Source organism: Vitis riparia, chromosome 18, assembly GCF_004353265.1.
Source record: "Vitis riparia cultivar Riparia Gloire de Montpellier isolate 1030 chromosome 18, EGFV_Vit.rip_1.0, whole genome shotgun sequence".
In the NCBI taxonomy this organism is placed as follows: domain Eukaryota; kingdom Viridiplantae; phylum Streptophyta; class Magnoliopsida; order Vitales; family Vitaceae; genus Vitis; species Vitis riparia.
This window is the reverse complement of record NC_048448.1, coordinates 38,959,094-38,977,207: the sequence shown is the minus strand read 5'-3', so window position 1 is coordinate 38,977,207 and position 18,114 is coordinate 38,959,094. Positions and strand designations below refer to the sequence as shown.

General features: G+C 31.4%; 1 protein-coding gene across 2 annotated transcripts; it reads left to right on the top strand.

Moving 5' to 3' along the window:
* The first annotated feature begins 6,821 nt into the window (after nt 1–6,821).
* Nucleotides 6,822–12,057, top strand: LOC117906775 (RNA-binding protein 24-like). Of its 2 annotated transcripts, none has more exons than XM_034819959.1 (6): nt 6,822–7,363; nt 7,491–7,623; nt 8,002–8,134; nt 8,613–8,649; nt 9,675–9,957; nt 10,672–12,057. In XM_034819959.1, exons 1-6 carry the CDS (start codon nt 7,181–7,183, stop codon nt 10,710–10,712), a joined length of 810 nt encoding a protein of 269 aa, XP_034675850.1. In that variant the 5' UTR covers nt 6,822–7,180; the 3' UTR covers nt 10,713–12,057. The 2 variants fall into 2 exon arrangements, with proteins under 2 accessions (XP_034675850.1, XP_034675851.1); XM_034819960.1 differs by having other exon boundaries at nt 10,652–12,057.
* The last annotated feature ends 6,057 nt before the right edge of the window (nt 12,058–18,114 follow it).

The following is an 18,114-nucleotide window of genomic DNA, read 5'->3' as shown; positions in this document are numbered from 1 at the left end:
TTTTCTTAATTTATAAAGGGATCCAATTTTTATAAAGTTTTTTGGACAATTGTTCATGTAATTTGTAAATTTATATTCATTTTGAAGTAATTTTGACATTTAATAAAAATAAAATTTGATAGAAATTTCAATTTACCCATCTAGAGAAAGCAATAGGATGAATTTTTTCTAGTACCCACCCTACCCAGTCTCACTCTTAATGAGAAGGGTTTGAGATAAAGATAAACGGAATTGAAACGGGTTGAGATATGATTTTGTCTTATCATAATTATATATAATTTTAAATAAAAAATTATTTTAGATGATTTTTTTTTTCATTTTTAACTTTTTAAACATAAATAAAATATTATTTTTTTATAAAAACAAATTATAAATATTTATAGTATTTTTTATTTATAAATTATATTTATTTTTATTAAAAATTAAAGAAAATTTAAACGGATGTGATAATTTTCTATATTTGTCTCGTCTCCTTTTTTTGGGGTGAAGATGAAAATAGATATAAATAAATGAAATGGGTTGGAATGAAGGTGACTTGTTCCGAACCCATCTCTGTTGTCATCTGTATACCTATCGCATTTTTAAAATTTATGTTTGAAAATATTACTTTCTTTCTCAAGTTTGGACATCATATGATGTGATTTACTAAGCTAATTACAAGGTTTTACTAATAAAATAATTTGAAAGAACAAAAAAAATTATAAGTTATTTGATATTTCCCATCCAAATGCAATTTTAATTAATGTTTTGAAAGGTAGCCTTGAGGGCAAAATCTTGGACTAAACAACTTAAATTAAATCAATGAGACCATACAATTTAAACTAAATCAATAAAGGACATAGATAATATATGACATCAAAAGAAAAAAATAAAGAGGGTTATATTGAAAATATCTCAAATTTTATTACATATGTCATTCCTAATATTATGAAAATAATTTTCATAAAATTAATATAATTAATTACCCCTTTTAAGAAATTTTTACTAATATTTTATTTTCTATCACATGAAATTAATATTAAAATAATATTATGTTGTGATAGATATTTGAAAAAAAAATCAAAATTTCAAAGTCTATGGTTGAAGTTAATACATTTGGTGGGTCCTAGCTAGGATCAAACCCTCAATTAAATTAAACCACATTGGTCTTCATACCTAACCTTATCTTTTAGAGAATTCTTGCTATGTATTATTTGGTCTTCATAAATTAAGAATTCAACTAACCAAAGAAATTAACTAATTATGGTTGATATATGTCCAAAGAGGGTTACTTACAATGGACTAAAACTAACTTGGTTAGGTAGTCATAAATCATATTAATCGTCTACTAAATGAATTTTAACATGGCCTTAATCAAACCATCAAATGATATTGATTACCTCAAAATCAATGGATTACTAGTTTAAACTTATTAGAATAAAATTGGTCAACATTCCTTAATTTCCCCGAAAAAAATTACAAATTTCTCTTATTTAGGTTTTGAATAATCATGATTAAAAATTTCACTAATAATCAGTATCATTAAGATATTTTGAAATTATATGTTGGTCAATAAATTTTGGTATTAATTCTATAAGAAGTTCTTTTTTTTTTTTTTTTGTGATAATTAGCAACCAAAAAGTAGAGACACCATAAGTGCTTTTGGAAACAAAGCATGAAGGGCAACATCAAATGGTATTGATTGCTTTAAAGGTACTAATTTGAACTTATGGGCACAAGATTAGAATAAATTCCTTAGTTTTTTCGAATACATTTCCTATTTATGTCGTCTTCTTTTTAATATGTTTGATATGATTGAAATCTTTTCGATAAATAACCTAATCTTTATAGCTTATTTAATTTTCTATTATATTCTTTCATAAAGTGGACCATATATCATTTTGGGACTAGTATAAGTATAATATCATTTAATTATTTGTCTCCATTCTAATTTTTCTATTGCCTATAGTATGAGTTAAGCTATTAATTTTTATCTTATCTTATTTTTATTTGTATACAAGAAGTGTGGTTGATGGTGTTGTTTGCTTAAATATCCATATAAAATCAAGTTGTTGTAATAGGACCCATTTAGAATTGTTTTTAAAAACATATTTATGATCTTTAAATTAAAATAAAAAATAGTTTTCTTACCTAAAAAATATTTGACAAACTTTTAATAGAAACAGTTTTTTTGGAAATTTGTTTTGAAAATAGGATTTTTAGAACAACTTTAAATCATTTCAAAATTTTTTTTTTGTATTTTCTGTTTTTTCATTTACGTTCATTTTGAAACAAAATTTTATTCTTAAAAAAATGAAAAATATTTTTAGGAACTATTCTCAAAAACTATTTTTGAAAAAATCACCAAAAAGGACATGCAATTTTCAATTATTTTCATTAACAATTTTTTTTTTGCTTATTGTTTATAAAAGTAATGCACACTTATATGTAATATAAAATTTTTGAAAGTTTTCTTCAAATTTCAAATTTTGTTTGGATATTATAAGAAAACAACTAAAAACACCTAAAATTTGTTTTAAAAACAATTGTAAAAAGTATTTTATGATAGTATCATACTTTTTTTTAATTAAAAAATTATTTTGTATTCTAAAAAATATAAATCTGTTTTCAAATGGCTCCATATTCATCCAAATTTACATGACATATTATGTTAACCAAAACCAAGTACACACATGAGTAGAAAATGAAGAAAAAAAAAATGAACGTAATTTGACGATCAATGTGATCTCTACTTCCACATGGTACACCAAGACTCAACAATCCACTAATCAAAAGAAACAAATTGTTGCAATGGTGTAGCTCGCAAAAACTCCTTCAATTACAATTGTATTATCTAAAAAAAAACCTTGAAAAACATAACATGATTAAATATATAACGATGACAAACTCATCATTTATCAAAAAAAAAAAAAAAAAATTTCTCCGATTAGCGCTACCCCTTTAACCCCCACAAACTAATAGGACAGCTTAATCCCCATGAGCTTAGCGGGAAGCTCAATCCCTGACAACTCAACCAAAATGCAACAAAACAAATTCAAAGTTCATAATATAATATATTAGAATTAAAATAAAAGAAAATTTGAAATCGATATTTTGATTATCATTTAAGTTAAAGCATGGTAAACACATCTTATTACAACTAAGCACGTGATATGAGTTAGGTTCCTTCCCATCATTTTCACGAACTTCATGACCTTGATAAACTTTTTACCAACAATGAATATGATTAATTACATAAAAAATATGCACTCTTATAGTAGAAGACCATGAGACATTGCATTTGCACAATTATTGATTTTGTTTGCTTAATTAAGACAATATGATTTGTTAAATAATCATAAACCACATTAAGAATTTGATTAATAAATTAATTTTATCATCAAACTCTAAGTATGAAAGTTTATTCTTTGATAATTAATACTCAAAAAGTAGGGACACCATAAATGGTGGGGGTAGGTGTAGGGTTTGGATAATACCATCACATTGTTTTTATTAACTTTTTAAACTCATAAAAGGTTTTATTTTTATTTTTTATTTTTAAAAAGAAAAAATTTCCTCAATATTCCAAAAATAATAATGAAGTAAAATTTTCTCGTTCATTTATTTGAAAAATAAATCTAAAAAAAAAAAAACCATTCATCATATATTAATTGTGACACCAAAAAAAAGATGAAAAAAAATGGAATCTTCACCTAACACTAATAAATAATACATAGCGTGACATTGTTAGGTTCTCAAAATATTGTTAGGAAATTTAATTATTTCTAATAAGTTAATGGGTTGTGAGTTTGGATATCTTAAAGTAATTCAAAAATGGTAATGGCCCATATTGCCATTTGGGATATGATCAACCCACAAGCACTTTTGTCCTATGTCCTCTTATTTATATAGGATTGAATGAAGATTCCATTGACACTAGAATCACATAATTACATATATTTCTTTAAAAAGGAAAAGAGGGGAAAAGTAAAGAAAGAAACAATATGCTAAAGTAATTGTATGTGTTCAATCAAAATGAAAGTTATTATGGAAACAATTTTTAAAGATGTTTTTGTTTTTAACATATCTAATTTTAAATTGCTTTCTAAGAGTCTAAGAGTAAGATTATGTATGGTAACAGTTTTTTAAAAACAGTTTTCTATTATTAAAAGTAGAAAATATGACCTTTTTATATAATATTTTTTTAGTTGTTTTTATTTATTTTTTGAAAGTAATTTTAAAAAATAATTATATAAATATGAAGAATGATTAAAAATAAAATAGTACAAATAAATTTTTTTTTTTAAAACATATTTAAAAATATAAAAAATAGGTTAATAATATTTCACGTTCCCAAATAGATTATAGATTATATATATATATATATATATATATATATATATATATATATATATATATAATTGATTTAGAAACCGTTTCTTGAAAGTATTTTTTAGATTTATTTTTTTCACAAGATGCTAAGTTAATGTCTTAATAATATTAGGAAAAAAAACTCATTTTTAAAATAGCCTTAAAATATATTATATGTTAAAGGATATATTACCATAAATACACTTATTTTAAAAAATAAAAATAAAAATCACACCTACTATCACTAAAGATAAAAATATTCTAAGCATCAACTAGAAATGAAATATTTTTAAAAATAAAAATATTGAGAACAAAAAAACCATTTAAGTGAGAATGGCCCAAAGCCTGAGAGGCATGAGGGATGGCATCAATAATAGGGGTTTGGGTTGTCCTTTGCCAACTTCACAATTAAATATCCACCAACCAATCAAACACCATGGAACAATTTGCCTCGTCTCCAATTATTCACTTCCCCACTACCTCCCAATAATAACTATAATGTTGTCTTCTCACCCATTACTCAAAATAAAAATAAATAAATAGATAAAATAAAATAATTTTTTTTTAAAAAAAAAAAAAAAGAAAAAAAAAGTTACTTCAATTTGATAAAATACAAATATTAATATTTTAATATTGGATAAGATATTTAAGTATCATATTAAACCAAATATCATCTGTCGTCTAATCGGATTTGAATATGAGTAAAACATTTGAAATATAGAAAATATAGTTAATATTATCTATGCCTCATTTTTATTTTGGATAATTAATATGATTGATAAACTTTTTAATAAATTTACATAAAATTACAATTTATGTGACAAAATAAATAGAAATCTCACCATTTTAAAATAAAGAAAGAAATTTTATTATTATTAGCTTTTTCTTGTAGGGTTTGGCAGCAAAATTCTGCCGCCAAAGACTTATCGGAGGTTTCGGTTGGCCGCTTTAATCCTTTTCACCGAATATAAAATTAAAAATAAAAATTAAAAAGTGTAGTCATTTTAAACATTCATCTTGAAGGTTGACCGTTGACTTCCCTCGTGGCTGTGATTTAATCTCTCCGTTTTAAGAAATTATTTCCCGTTACGTTTCTGCCACCACGGACTTGCCACTTCACAGCACAGGATCCCCTGGTAAAAACTCGTAATTATTGGAAAAACTGAGGGCGTTTAGATTACCACGCCTTCCCTTACACAAAAATAAAAAAGTACAGCGATGACGGACATAATAATGCCATACATGCCAGTCCCACCCGCATGTTGGCGCGTGGCTTCCAACACTGTGAATCTGTGATTCAGGGAATGTATTTGTAATATGATTTTTCCAATTTTCTTTTAAGATTTTCATTTTTTTTTGTATTTTTTAAATCATTTTCAAAAAATTTTAGAAGCCGGCATGGGTGCAAGAATTTATTTTTTTAATAAATAATCAAAAGATGTTAAATATTATAAAAGTTTAGCGTATTATGATAAATATAATTAATTTTCAGTGAAATAATTAAATTGGGTACAAAAGTAAAAAATTAAGAGTTGTAATTTCAACTAATAAAAATGTCATATTAAAAAACAAAATATTAAGGACGAGTCACTCAAATAGTAATGGTCTTTAATGTCAGTGTCATAGGTGATCTTTATGATTAAAGATTCAAAGTTGATTTTTTCTTATCTTTTTGTTTTTTACCTCATTATAACAATTGTATATTGGAAATTCTCAAATCTTTTTCATCCTTTTGTTTGACTTATAACTTAATAATTTTTTTTTGTTATTTTTTGGATCGACTTTAAAAGATAGATTTGAAAGTTTTAATATTTGATTAAATTTTATAAATTTTTTCTAATAAAATAAAGTTTTAAATTTTTAATTTTTATTTTATGAAATAATTTAATTTTTTTTGTTTCTATCGATATAAATAAATAATGAAATGCTAATATATTAGTAACTAATTTGGTGTTTGTTGGAATTGTATACTTTTTGTGCAAGAATAAATATTTTTTTAATCTCATATTAAATTATTATAAATTAAAATACAATAATATAAATTGATAATAATTACTTTTGTTGATATAAATAAATAATAATATATCAAATATTTAGTACCATATAATGGATTGTAGCGTAACAACATAAATAGAGATAGTGCCGATTATTTCTATTAATGTAAATGAATAATGATTTAAAAACATTTTGCTACTTTGTTTTTATGTTTTGTATTTAATAATTAAATGTGAAAATATGAGAAAATAAATAGAAAATGGCACCGAATTAACCCTAGAGAAACGCGTGAGACTCACGTTAGAGAGGGCGCGTGAGAGGGAACGGAAAGGAGGTGGGACTAGTGTGTATACAATTCATGTCCGTATTATGAGAGGTCTTTCCTCTTTTCCACCTTTTGCTTTCTCCCCCCCCTCCCCCTCCCCCTCTCCCTCTTTTCTTTTCTAATTCTCTCCTCCCTTCTCTCTCCCTCCCCCTCCTCCTTCCCTCTCTCCCTCTCCCTCTCCCTCTCTCTCTCTGTCTCTCCCTCTCTATACTCTAGATCTCTGACCTAATTCTCTTTCCATCTTCACCAAATTCGCCTCCAAAAAATTGGATAAAACCCTCCAAATCCCCCCACCCTTCCTCTCTTCCTCTTCCATCTTCCTTAACTTAGATCCACTCCAATTCCCCTTCGCCATTTAACCGAACAAAACACACACCCACCCACCAAGTTTTGCTAGCTAACTTCCAAGGTTGGACAAAGAGAAACCCTCACCATACATCCACAGAGAGAAAGAGACAGAGAGAGAAAAGAAACTCTAATCCAGGGAGAGAGAGGTATTGGAAGAGAAAGATGACTCCAGCTAACTTAGCAGGCCAGTTCGGAGACACCACCTACACCAAAGTCTTTGTTGGTGGGTTGGCTTGGGAGACCCAGAAAGAGACCATGAAGAAATACTTTGAACAGTTTGGAGAGATCTTGGAGGCTGTTGTCATCACTGATAAAACCACTGGAAGATCCAAAGGCTATGGATTTGTACGTACTCCCTCCCTTCTTATTCTTTTTTCCCCCACTTTCTTTCATTTTCCTTCTCAATTTTCTCAAGATCTTGTCCCAAAATGGAAGATCTATAACTTAGTTTTCATTCACTTCATCATCTTAGGTCACTTTTCGTGAGCCAGATGCTGCCATGAGAGCTTGTGTTGATGCTGCTCCAGTCATAGACGGGAGGAGGGCCAACTGCAATTTAGCCTCTTTGGGTGTCCAAAGATCTAAGCCCTCTACTCCAAAACATGGTAAATATATATATATATATACATATATATACATCTACTCCTCTTTTCCATTTTGTAACTTTATTTTATTTTTTTTATATCAAGGTAGATCTACCAAATATCGATTAAAATCTTTGATTTCATATTGTTACATACTCTTCGTAACCTTTCCATTTTGAGCCAGCACATTCAGGATCATGTGCCATGAATATTCCTCCAAAAAATGGAAAATACTTCATTCCCATTAACTCCATGTTTCCTAAAACGGAATGGATCAACAACTTGGCATGAAATTCTCTAAGACAATATGGATTTTGTTTTGGAAAACATGTTTTTGCTTTTTGTTTGAAAATATGAAAATATATATATATACATATATAATGTGAGACATATATGCAGGTGGAGGCAGGAACTTTAGGGTAATGGGATCTTTTCAGACAGGGTTTCAAGGAGGGGTGGGCACAGCTTTTCCTTCAGCAGCAACCTTCCCTCATTATGCCATCCAACAAGGGATACCCTATAATCTTTATGGGTATGTATGCCTTTATTTTTAAGGGATATCTACCCTATAAATCTATAATGTATATGAGCGCATGCATGTATCCTTAATTATTTATATCTATCTTCACATGTGTACTTGCACGTGCATTGCCAACTCATCATGATTATGATCATGATCATGCTCATGCATGTCTATACATTGATTTATGTACATGCATGTGCCCTCCATGCATGTATGCCATGATCATCACTCATTCATACTCTTGATCAATCAATGGTTCTTCACCCAAGTTGATTCATGCATGCATGCTAAACCCTGAGAATGGCTCATCCAAACAATGAAAATAATTCTTCTATGAATTGCTTTTCGGGTTTTTAGGGATTTGGCTTTTATTTTTTAACTTGATAAATATAATGGTATGTCGTGTAATTTTATATATCATCCCGAATTTAAAGTGAGGATAAACGAAAATGAGTGTTAATAGTGTTTACTTTGTCATTTGGTGCAGGTACTCTCCATACTCCCCAGACTACACATATCCTACGGTTTGTACAGTTTTATCTTTTATTTATTTACTTATTCATGGACTTTTGCGTTTCCTTCACTTCTACAACTTAGGATGCGTTTGGAAGTAACACTTTTTGAGGGACAATGACTTTTTAACTTTCTCTGCCAACTCAGGAGTTTTTTTCTTTTTTTCTTTTTAAACAGTAATTATTTTGAGAATATAAAAAAGAAATACCCTTGACTGTTTTTGAGTTTGATAGTAATTACAAAAAATAATATTTGTATGATAATATGAAAAGAGTGAAAAATGCATGATTTTTTTTTCATTGAAAATGAAATTCTTGAGTGTAGATAGCAAAATCATTTAAATAAATTGGTAGATTTTTATGGATTTTTGTGTAATAGCAAAAATGCAAATCATGATTTTATGTGTCTTTTATCATTTTTTTAAATAAAAATAATGAACATACATGTTGACCCCAAAATGGGTTTTCTATTTTTTAGAAAATATTTTCAAAAAACAATTTTTCATTAAAAAAACATGTTAATATTGTACCATATGACACGGATCCGATATTAACACATACAATGTAGCACAATCTAAATGTAAATACCCGTTTTGTTGTCATCCCTAAACGACAGAAAATTATCATGAGCAACTTGTCATCTTTGCTTTGTCTTGCAAGACTTTCACAATCATTAGCTCAGATTGTACATGGTCCATGGACTCGTGGTCCATTTTCTTCCTCAGACAAGCCTGCAAAATGTTAGCAGTCTTTAGTAAAAAGCTCATAGAAGTATAAGCATCAGAACTATTTATGTTTCTGCTTTGGTCTCCTAATGAGCATAGTGAACAAAGACAAACCTCCTTTTCTCCCATCTTTCTATAAAGGAAATCACTTTAACGCTTTTAAAATTTGAGTTTTCAAGGAAAGAAAAGGCGAAAAAAGCTCATGTAATCGCCTAAAACCCGAAAATGAGTACATTTAGGCTAATGTTTAAGCAAAATGGGCATTAGGGTTTTGTGGAAGACTTACAAGTGAGTTGTGTGTTGTTGGTTCAGAGCTACTACAGTGTTTATGGAGGTGCAGCTGCCCAATATCCTGTGTATGGGGCAGGGCCAGGAGGGATGATGACCGGCGCAGGCGCGGCTTTTTACCCGTATCTTCAGTTCGGAGAAGGGAGCGGAGGAGCAGCGGCTAGTGGTGGCTACACGTCGGGACAGGGCTATGGAGTCCAGTACCCGCACCACCTTGTTCAGTACTCGGCCATCAACTCCACTGGAGGGTACCCTCAGCATTATGGTGCTCCCATGTCTCTTGCCCCTACCCCTGCGTTGCAATCAGGTTTGCACTGGCATAGACACCTCGGTTTTTATTATTTTAGTAAAGCTTGTTTTGTAGTGATTTTAAGAATCCTTTGTAATTTTTTTCTAGTATTTGAACACAGCCTTTTTCATAAAAACTTTCAAGTTTTATAAAAATTAAAAACGTTTCATAAAATCATTATCAAATAGATTCTTATTCTCATTGCCTAATACTACTAACACGAACACTAATAATTGAATTCAAGCATCATGTGCCAACGAAAGAATGCTCATATCTCAATGTGCCACATTGTGTGGACACAACAAACTCGATTGAGTGAAAAGTCGTAAATGTCAAATTAAAGTATTTTTTAAAACATTTTTCTATTTAGAAAAACAAACAAGCTCACCCCATCAAAAAATGGTTTAATATTTTTTTTTGTCTTTTTTTTTTTTAACTCGAAACAATTTGTAAAAAATTTATTTTGAGAATAGATTGTTTTTTATAGTAGATTTGATATACTTTGATGAGAAATAGTCGAAGATATGGAGAATAACATTGCTACTCCCATGAAATATAAGTTAAGAAAATTGTTTTTCCGTAATTTTTTAGAACTGTTTTTAAAAACACCGTCAAAATCGATGGATAAGAGGGGGTGGTGTCATAACTTTTGTTCTTCATTGAATGATGTTTATAGGGTTTTTGAAGGAAGGAGTACTAACATCTTTGACAGTGTGTTTTGCTGTGCCACAGGCGTGAACATGGCTCTTCATGCACCGATATCAAATCGCTAAAGATTCATTGATCATCCCAAGTCTTCCTAGTGCTTCACAGTTCCTCAGCAGCTTCTGAAGTTCAAGAAACCTTTGCCCTAACCATGGTTCTCTCTTGTCTTCTCTTCTATCTCTTCTCTTCTAACACAAAGCCCATGTATGCTTGGCATACCGGCATTTTCGCATACACAAAGCCCCCCATAGGGGCTAAAGTCATCACCTCCAAATGTGGAGAGTCATGCATCTTTCTTCCTTCTTTGCATCTCCTTGAAAGAGAAGGGTTCCTTTCAAGAGAATCATGTGCATGTACATCTATATATAAAAATATCATCATCATCAACTCAAGCTATTGAATTAGCTGAAGTTGTGTCAACATTTCTAGCCCTGGAAAGGCTAAGAAAAACAACCCCTTTTGGACATTTTAGCCTTTGGAAAAGGCTAAAAGCTTTTAACATGGCTTGCAAAAACTGTAAATTCAACACAAATACCAAGCCCTCAATGAGCTTCAGTATTAGTTTTGAAGAAAATGGATAGTCCCTCCATCTTGTCTTTCTTTTTTTTTTTTTTGGTTTTAAGCTAATCACCTCTAGATGTAGAGGTAGTTTTAGCGATCGAAAACATGGGCATGGATCGCCCGAGTTTTTTTGTGTTTTGACATCAAATTAAGCTAGTCTTCGATCTTAGGGTTTTAAAACTGTTTTTACTTTTGAAATCTTTTTTTTACCAACTGATGATTTCACATAATCTGTGTCTAACCAACCAAAACATCTTCCCTTAGGGTAAGGGAGGGATAATGTCACTAATTTCTTTTGTTGTTAGTTTCTTGTACATTCATTGTGGCTGAACTTTGGGAGTTTCAGCCCCTTTTTCCAACTAAACTTATAGGAGGGATAGTGCATTTTTCCTTTTCATTTTTCACCAACTTCCTATGATCTCCATTCATGGATATGGAGCTCAAACCCTTGAGAGATATTTTGAGTCTCTTGGGTTCTTCTCTACTAACCCACCAACCATGGTTAGGACTTAGGTCATCCTCATCACCAGCTCTCTCCCACTTTCTCCATCTCTCTCTCTCTCTCCCTCTCTCCCTCTCTCCCTCTCTCCCTCTCCCTCTCTCATTCATCTCTGATGTGAAATTTTACTTTGAGATGGACCTTGATACTCCCTTTTATGTATAAGCTTATGGTTTGCATTGTAATTAGGGATATTATGCCTAAGACAAGCCCTCATTCTCCATCCATGTTGGTTGAGAATGGATCATACACTACCTACTACTACTACTCTCTGCTTAAGTAATTTTAGAGGACACTGTTTTGCTTAATATCTGCTAATGCTTATTTTTTAATTCCCCCAAAAAGCTTCATACTTATTGTCCTTCATTTAAACTTTGGATCCACGATTGCTTGGGGAATGAGAAACTCAGCAACTTCTTGTTGATGTTTTGATCCAAATTCAGTTGTATGAAATGGTCTCTTTGCACCCCATTGCTCACTATGATTAAAATGTGATCATCACATATACTTGAAGTGATATTTCTTTCAAAACAACTTTTGATTTAAAAAAAATCACTAAGAAAACTAGCACTAAAATGCAAATTAAAGCCAAGTGTGTATAGGGTTTTGAGGATTTTTCATTTGGGGTTGAAATGATTAATCAATCAATCAATCAATCTAGTGTTGTCTATGAATTAACCCTTGATTGATTTGCTTGTAATGGGCTTGATTTATATTCTATTTGATGTTGATGATGTTGTCATGGTGATGGTCTCTAGAGGCTATTTCACATGAATTTAGGAATTAGGGTTTGTGAAGCTACTTGATGGGTTTTGATGGTATTCTTTTCTCATCTTCATTTTCAATGGAAATATTATATTGCTAAGTTATATCTCACCAAATCAAACCCCAATATAAAAAATAAAAAATATATATAGAAAAAAAGAGAAAGATATTAGTAAACTTAAAAGAATAATAATATATGCTTTGTTTGAATGGTTTCTCAAAAGCTTTGATTTAATTATTATTATTATTACTAGGAATTACTATATATCAATTAAAAGAAAAATGTTAAGAATTGAAAGGACATTATTCCAAAATTCATTAATAAAAATGTAAAAAAAATTACACAATTAAATAAAAATATAAATAAATATTATTTATATATATATAAAAAAGATGATTAAGAATTTAAATAGAAAAAAGGGGTCTGATAATAAAAATAAATATTTTTATTAATTTTGTTTATTAATAATAGGATAGAAAAGAGAATTAAAATCTATAGCTAAAATATCCGGTTTGCAAAAGAAAAAGAAGATTTGACTATTAATGTTGCACTTTTTGAGGCATCATCATTTTGCTTAAACAAAATGCAATGGCAGTACTGCTCCCTTACATGTAGTTTTGTGGAATATGTGTTGGTTTATTGGAATTTGCACAATGCTTTTTTAATTCTTTTTTTTTTTTAAGAAATAAAATAAAAAAAAAATTTTTTAAAAAGGGGGAGAAAACTTATGGGTGGGTTAGCTGAGGCATGAGGGCCAAAAAGGTGTCCTATTTATTTCCATTGGAGGATCCAATCCATGAGAGGACAATTGTACCCCTCTATTCACTGTTTTTTTCTTTTTAGTTACTTTGTACAAATATGAGGAAAAAAAAAAAAAGGTGATGAGATAGTGTATATATATATATAAATTATATAATTTTCTCTCATTTTTATAAAAAGAAAAACTAAATTATTTGAAATATATTTTCTTCAAATTATCATTTTTTTTCCTTTTAAAAAATGAGATTTTTACAAAAAAAAACCCGAGAAAGGTTAATTTTCAATATCTAAAATGAAAACCAAATGGAATAAAGCCCATAACTACAAATTTTAGTAATTATGTATGACTAATCAAATGAAAACTTTCTTACCCTAATAAAATAAATACCGATTTTCCAATAACAAATATCAAATGAACCACACATAGATATTCACTTGCGAATATAGCATGATAACCATATTGGTCAATTTTGTTAAAAAAATCCAAAAGTTTTTAAATTAGGTTTAGTATAATTTATTGTAATGTTAGTATATTTTTATTGTAAGTGTAGTATATTTATGTTATATTTATATTTTATGAAAAGGGAATCGGATATATATATATATATATATATATATATATCTATTTATATCTTATTGACATTGGTATTTATTTATAATATTAAAAAACTTAATGCAATAATACTATTAAAAAAAAACTATAAGTATTATGAATTTAAATTAATACTTTATTTGACTTATAAGGTTGATACATGACATTAACATACTAAGTACACAACATTGTCGGTTTAATAAAGGTTCAAAAATTTTTAAATTAGATATTAACCTCGTGTACCATAATATTAATATATTTACGATGTAAGTATAGTATTTGTATGTCATACTTATATTTTTATACTCATATTAACATCCAACACATCTTACCAACACTCCCTGCATTGAATGAAAGGAAACAAGGAAAAATAAAAAGAAAAAAAATATAAAAATAAAGAAAAAGATATTGTTGTTAGTATAGAATATATTGTTGAAGAAGAAATATTATTGCTTCCTCCTTGAGGCAAATGCTTTTATGCATACCTCTTTCGGTTGATCTACACCATACTCTATTCTTGTAAGATGATACAGAAAGAACTCAGAGATATGAAGATAAGAACGAGATGTGCAGAGCATCTGTTTGAGAGAAAACCAGAAAGATGAACAACTGAAATTGAGCTACAGCTAAGATACCCACTGTTAGGTCCTCTGTTTCTTATATACAGGAATCTAAAAATCAGTTGTTAACCACTTCTTAATTAGTTACAACAACCAGGCTGTTAACTACTTAAATAACAGCTTGTTAAGTTGTTAAACAAGCTGTTACTTCTTGACATCCCCCCTCAAGCACACAGGGCGAGAAAGGACAGTGAGCTTGCTTCGGAGATGAAGAAAACGTTGAGTTGAAAGAGCTTTGGTCAAGACATCAGCAACTTGATCTTCAGATGGGAGAAATCGAACATCAAGAGTTTTTTGCAAGACTCGTTCACGAACAAAATGATAATCAATTTCCACATGTTTAGCCCGAGAATGAAGGACAGGATTTGCAGCTAAATAAGTAGTGCTGAGATTATCACAATAAAGAACAGGAGGCTGAAACAGGGGAACAAAGAGTTCTTTAAGCAGGGACTGGATCCAAGTGAGTTCAGCTGTTGCGTTAGCCAAGCCCCTATATTCGGATTCAGTACTGGAGCGAGAAACCACCTTTTGTTTAGAGGCTGACCAAGAGACCAGATTGCCTCCAAAAAATATGCAGTAGCCACTGGTGCTACGTCTATCATCAGGGCAAGATGCCCAATCCGCATCTGTATAGGCAATAAGATCAAGGGAGGAAGATGGTTGGAAGGAAAGCCCATAAAACAATGAACCTTTGAGATAACGAAGGACACGTTTCACGGCTTGAAGATGAGTAGAGGTTGGAGCATGCATAAATTGGCAAAGCTTATTAACAGTATAAGCAATGTCTGGTCTAGTAATTGTGCAATACTGTAGGGCACCCACAAGACTCCGGTACAAGGTGGGATCTTCTAATCTGGTACCATCAGTTATGGAGAGAACAGGACCAGCAGCCATTGGGGAAGCCATGGACTTTGATTCAGACAAACCAGCACGTTGAAGAAGATCACATATATATTTAGCTTGACTTAAATGCAAAGAAGATCCAGAATTGAGCACCTCTATTCCAAGAAAAAAGTTGAGAGGACCAAGATCCTTGAGAGCAAAACAGGAGTTTAAGGAGGATATAAGTTGTTCAATGAGCAAGGAACTTGAGCCAGTGACAATAATATCATCAACATAAACCAAGACAACAAGCATGGCAGAATTGTTACAGTATACAAACATTGATGTATCTGCTTGTGACATGAAAAAACCCCATTTAACTAAGGCGGAGCTGAGTTTGGTGAACCAAGCACGTGGAGCTTGCTTCAAACCATACAATGCCTTGGTAAGTTTACAAACAAAGTTGGGCTTAGAGGGATCCACAAAGCCTGGGGGCTGTGTCATAAAAACTTGCTCAGATAAATCACCATTAAGAAATGCATTATGGACATCAAGTTGTCTGATAGACCAGTTTTTACTTAATGCTAAAGAGAGAACCACACGAATAGTAGTGGGTTTAACCACGGGACTGAAGGTTTCAAAGTAATCAAAACCGGGAGTTTGATGAAATCATTTCGCCACCAAACGTGCCTTATAGCGTTCAACAGTTCCATCAGGTTTGTACTTCAATTTATAAACCCAGCGACATCCAATAATATTCTGATTAGATGGAGGAGGGACCAGGACCCATGTTTTATTGCTCATGAGAGCTTCAAATTCAAGGTGCATAGCTTGCTGCCATTCAGGAACTTTAACAGCTTCCTTGAAAGAATTCGGTTCACAAAGTGGATGAAAAATAGTCTCAGTAGGAGACAGAAATATCTTAGGCTTGAAGATGCCATTTTTGGCACGCGTTGTCATGGGATGACAAGGAGAAGGAACATGAGAGGAAGAAGATTGAGCTGTTGGAATAGGTGCAACCTCAGAAGAGGAAATTGACACACTAGTATTAGAGATTGGAACCAACTCTGAAGATGGACTGGATGAGGAAGGCAAGAGGGAAGATATTGGAGTGATTGGTACTGCTAAAGGAATGGCACAATGAGTGGGGGAAACATGACAAGGAGGCTGAACTGTAGAGGGCTTAGCAAACGGGAAATCTAGTTCATCAAAAATAACATGTCGTGATATATGTATTTTTCCATTGGACATGTTTAAACAGAGATATCCTTTATGCTTAGAGCTATAGCCAATAAAGGTGCATTTAACTGATCGATATGCAAATTTATGGCGATTAAAAGGGCGGAGAAAAGGATAACAAGTGCAACCATAGACACGAAGAAAAGAATAATTTGGTAGACAATGGTAAAGAGTCTTATATGGAGAAGAAAAGTTCAGCATAGAGGAAGGAAGTCTATTAATCAAATATAAAGCAGATTGGAAGGCAAAAGGCCAATATTTAAGAGGAATAGAAGCATGAGCAAGCAAGGAAAGGCCTACTTCAACCACATGTCTATGTTTTCTCTCCACATGGCCATTTTGTTGAGAAGTGGATGGACAAGATACTCTATGCAGAATCCCAAACTTACACAAAGTATTAGTAAAGGCTTGAAATTCTCCTCCCCAATCAGTTTGAAGCATTCTGACTTTAGTATCAAATTGAGTCTCAATCATCACTTTAAATTGCAAAAAGGCAGACATAGCTTGATCTTTAGAAGCTAGTAGATACAACCAAGAAAATCTTGTATGATCATCCACAAAGAGCACAAAGTATCTTGCACCATTAGTACCAACAACAGGGGCAGGACCCCATAGATCAGAATGTACAAGAGCAAAAGGCTGAGATGCTCTGGATTCAGACAAAGTAAAAGGTAGGCGATGGCTCTTTGCCATTTGAAAAGGTTCACAAACACCTGTCCAATGTTCTGGAGGCAAGCTACAAACACTCAGAACTTTATTGACTATTTTACGTGCAGGATGGCCTAACCTGAAATGCCATAGATCTGCCTTATTGGAAAGTTGTACTGTAGATGACATACATGGGACCTCAGTTGTCAAGCTTGTTCTTCGAGCAAGTTTATTATCATCAGGATCTTGATATCTTCTACTAGGTGCTGAAGACGACAGTTTGTATAAGCCATAGTTAAGGTTGCCTTGGAGAAGTGCCTTCTTCGAAGCTTGATCCTTCACCACAAATCCATTAGTAAAGAATTCCACAGTAACATTATTGTCAGTACACAACCTATTCACACTTATTAGATTGGTGGTAAGTTGTGGAACATGTAAAATATTTTTTAGATTTAAAGACCGAGAAGCTGAAGAAATAGTGGAGTGTCCAATATTTGAGATATTTAAACAATTACCATTTCCAACCATGACTTTGTCTGAACCAGCAAATGGAGTATGTGAATTCAAATTGTTGAGGTTTGGAGTTAGGTGATGCGTAGCTCCGGTGTCCATGTACCAGCTTTCATCTCCAACAGTGGACGGAGTTGCAACCATTGCAGCAAGATGATTGTTCATTGTTGGTTGATAAGTCTGATCAAATCTATGATAGCAATTAATTGCAATGTGACCATATTTACCACATACTTGGCACTGTGGTTTTCTATTGCTGCCACCAGAAACATTATTGAAGTTTCCAGATGAGTAAGAATGGTTGTTAAAGCTACCTCTTCCTGGACCATGTCCAAAATTTCCACCATTGTTGTTATAGTGGCCTCTCCCACGGCCTCTACCAAAGTTCTGATGATTAAATTGTTGTTGATTCTGATTGCCTCTACCTTGAGTCTTGAATTGACCAGACCTTTGA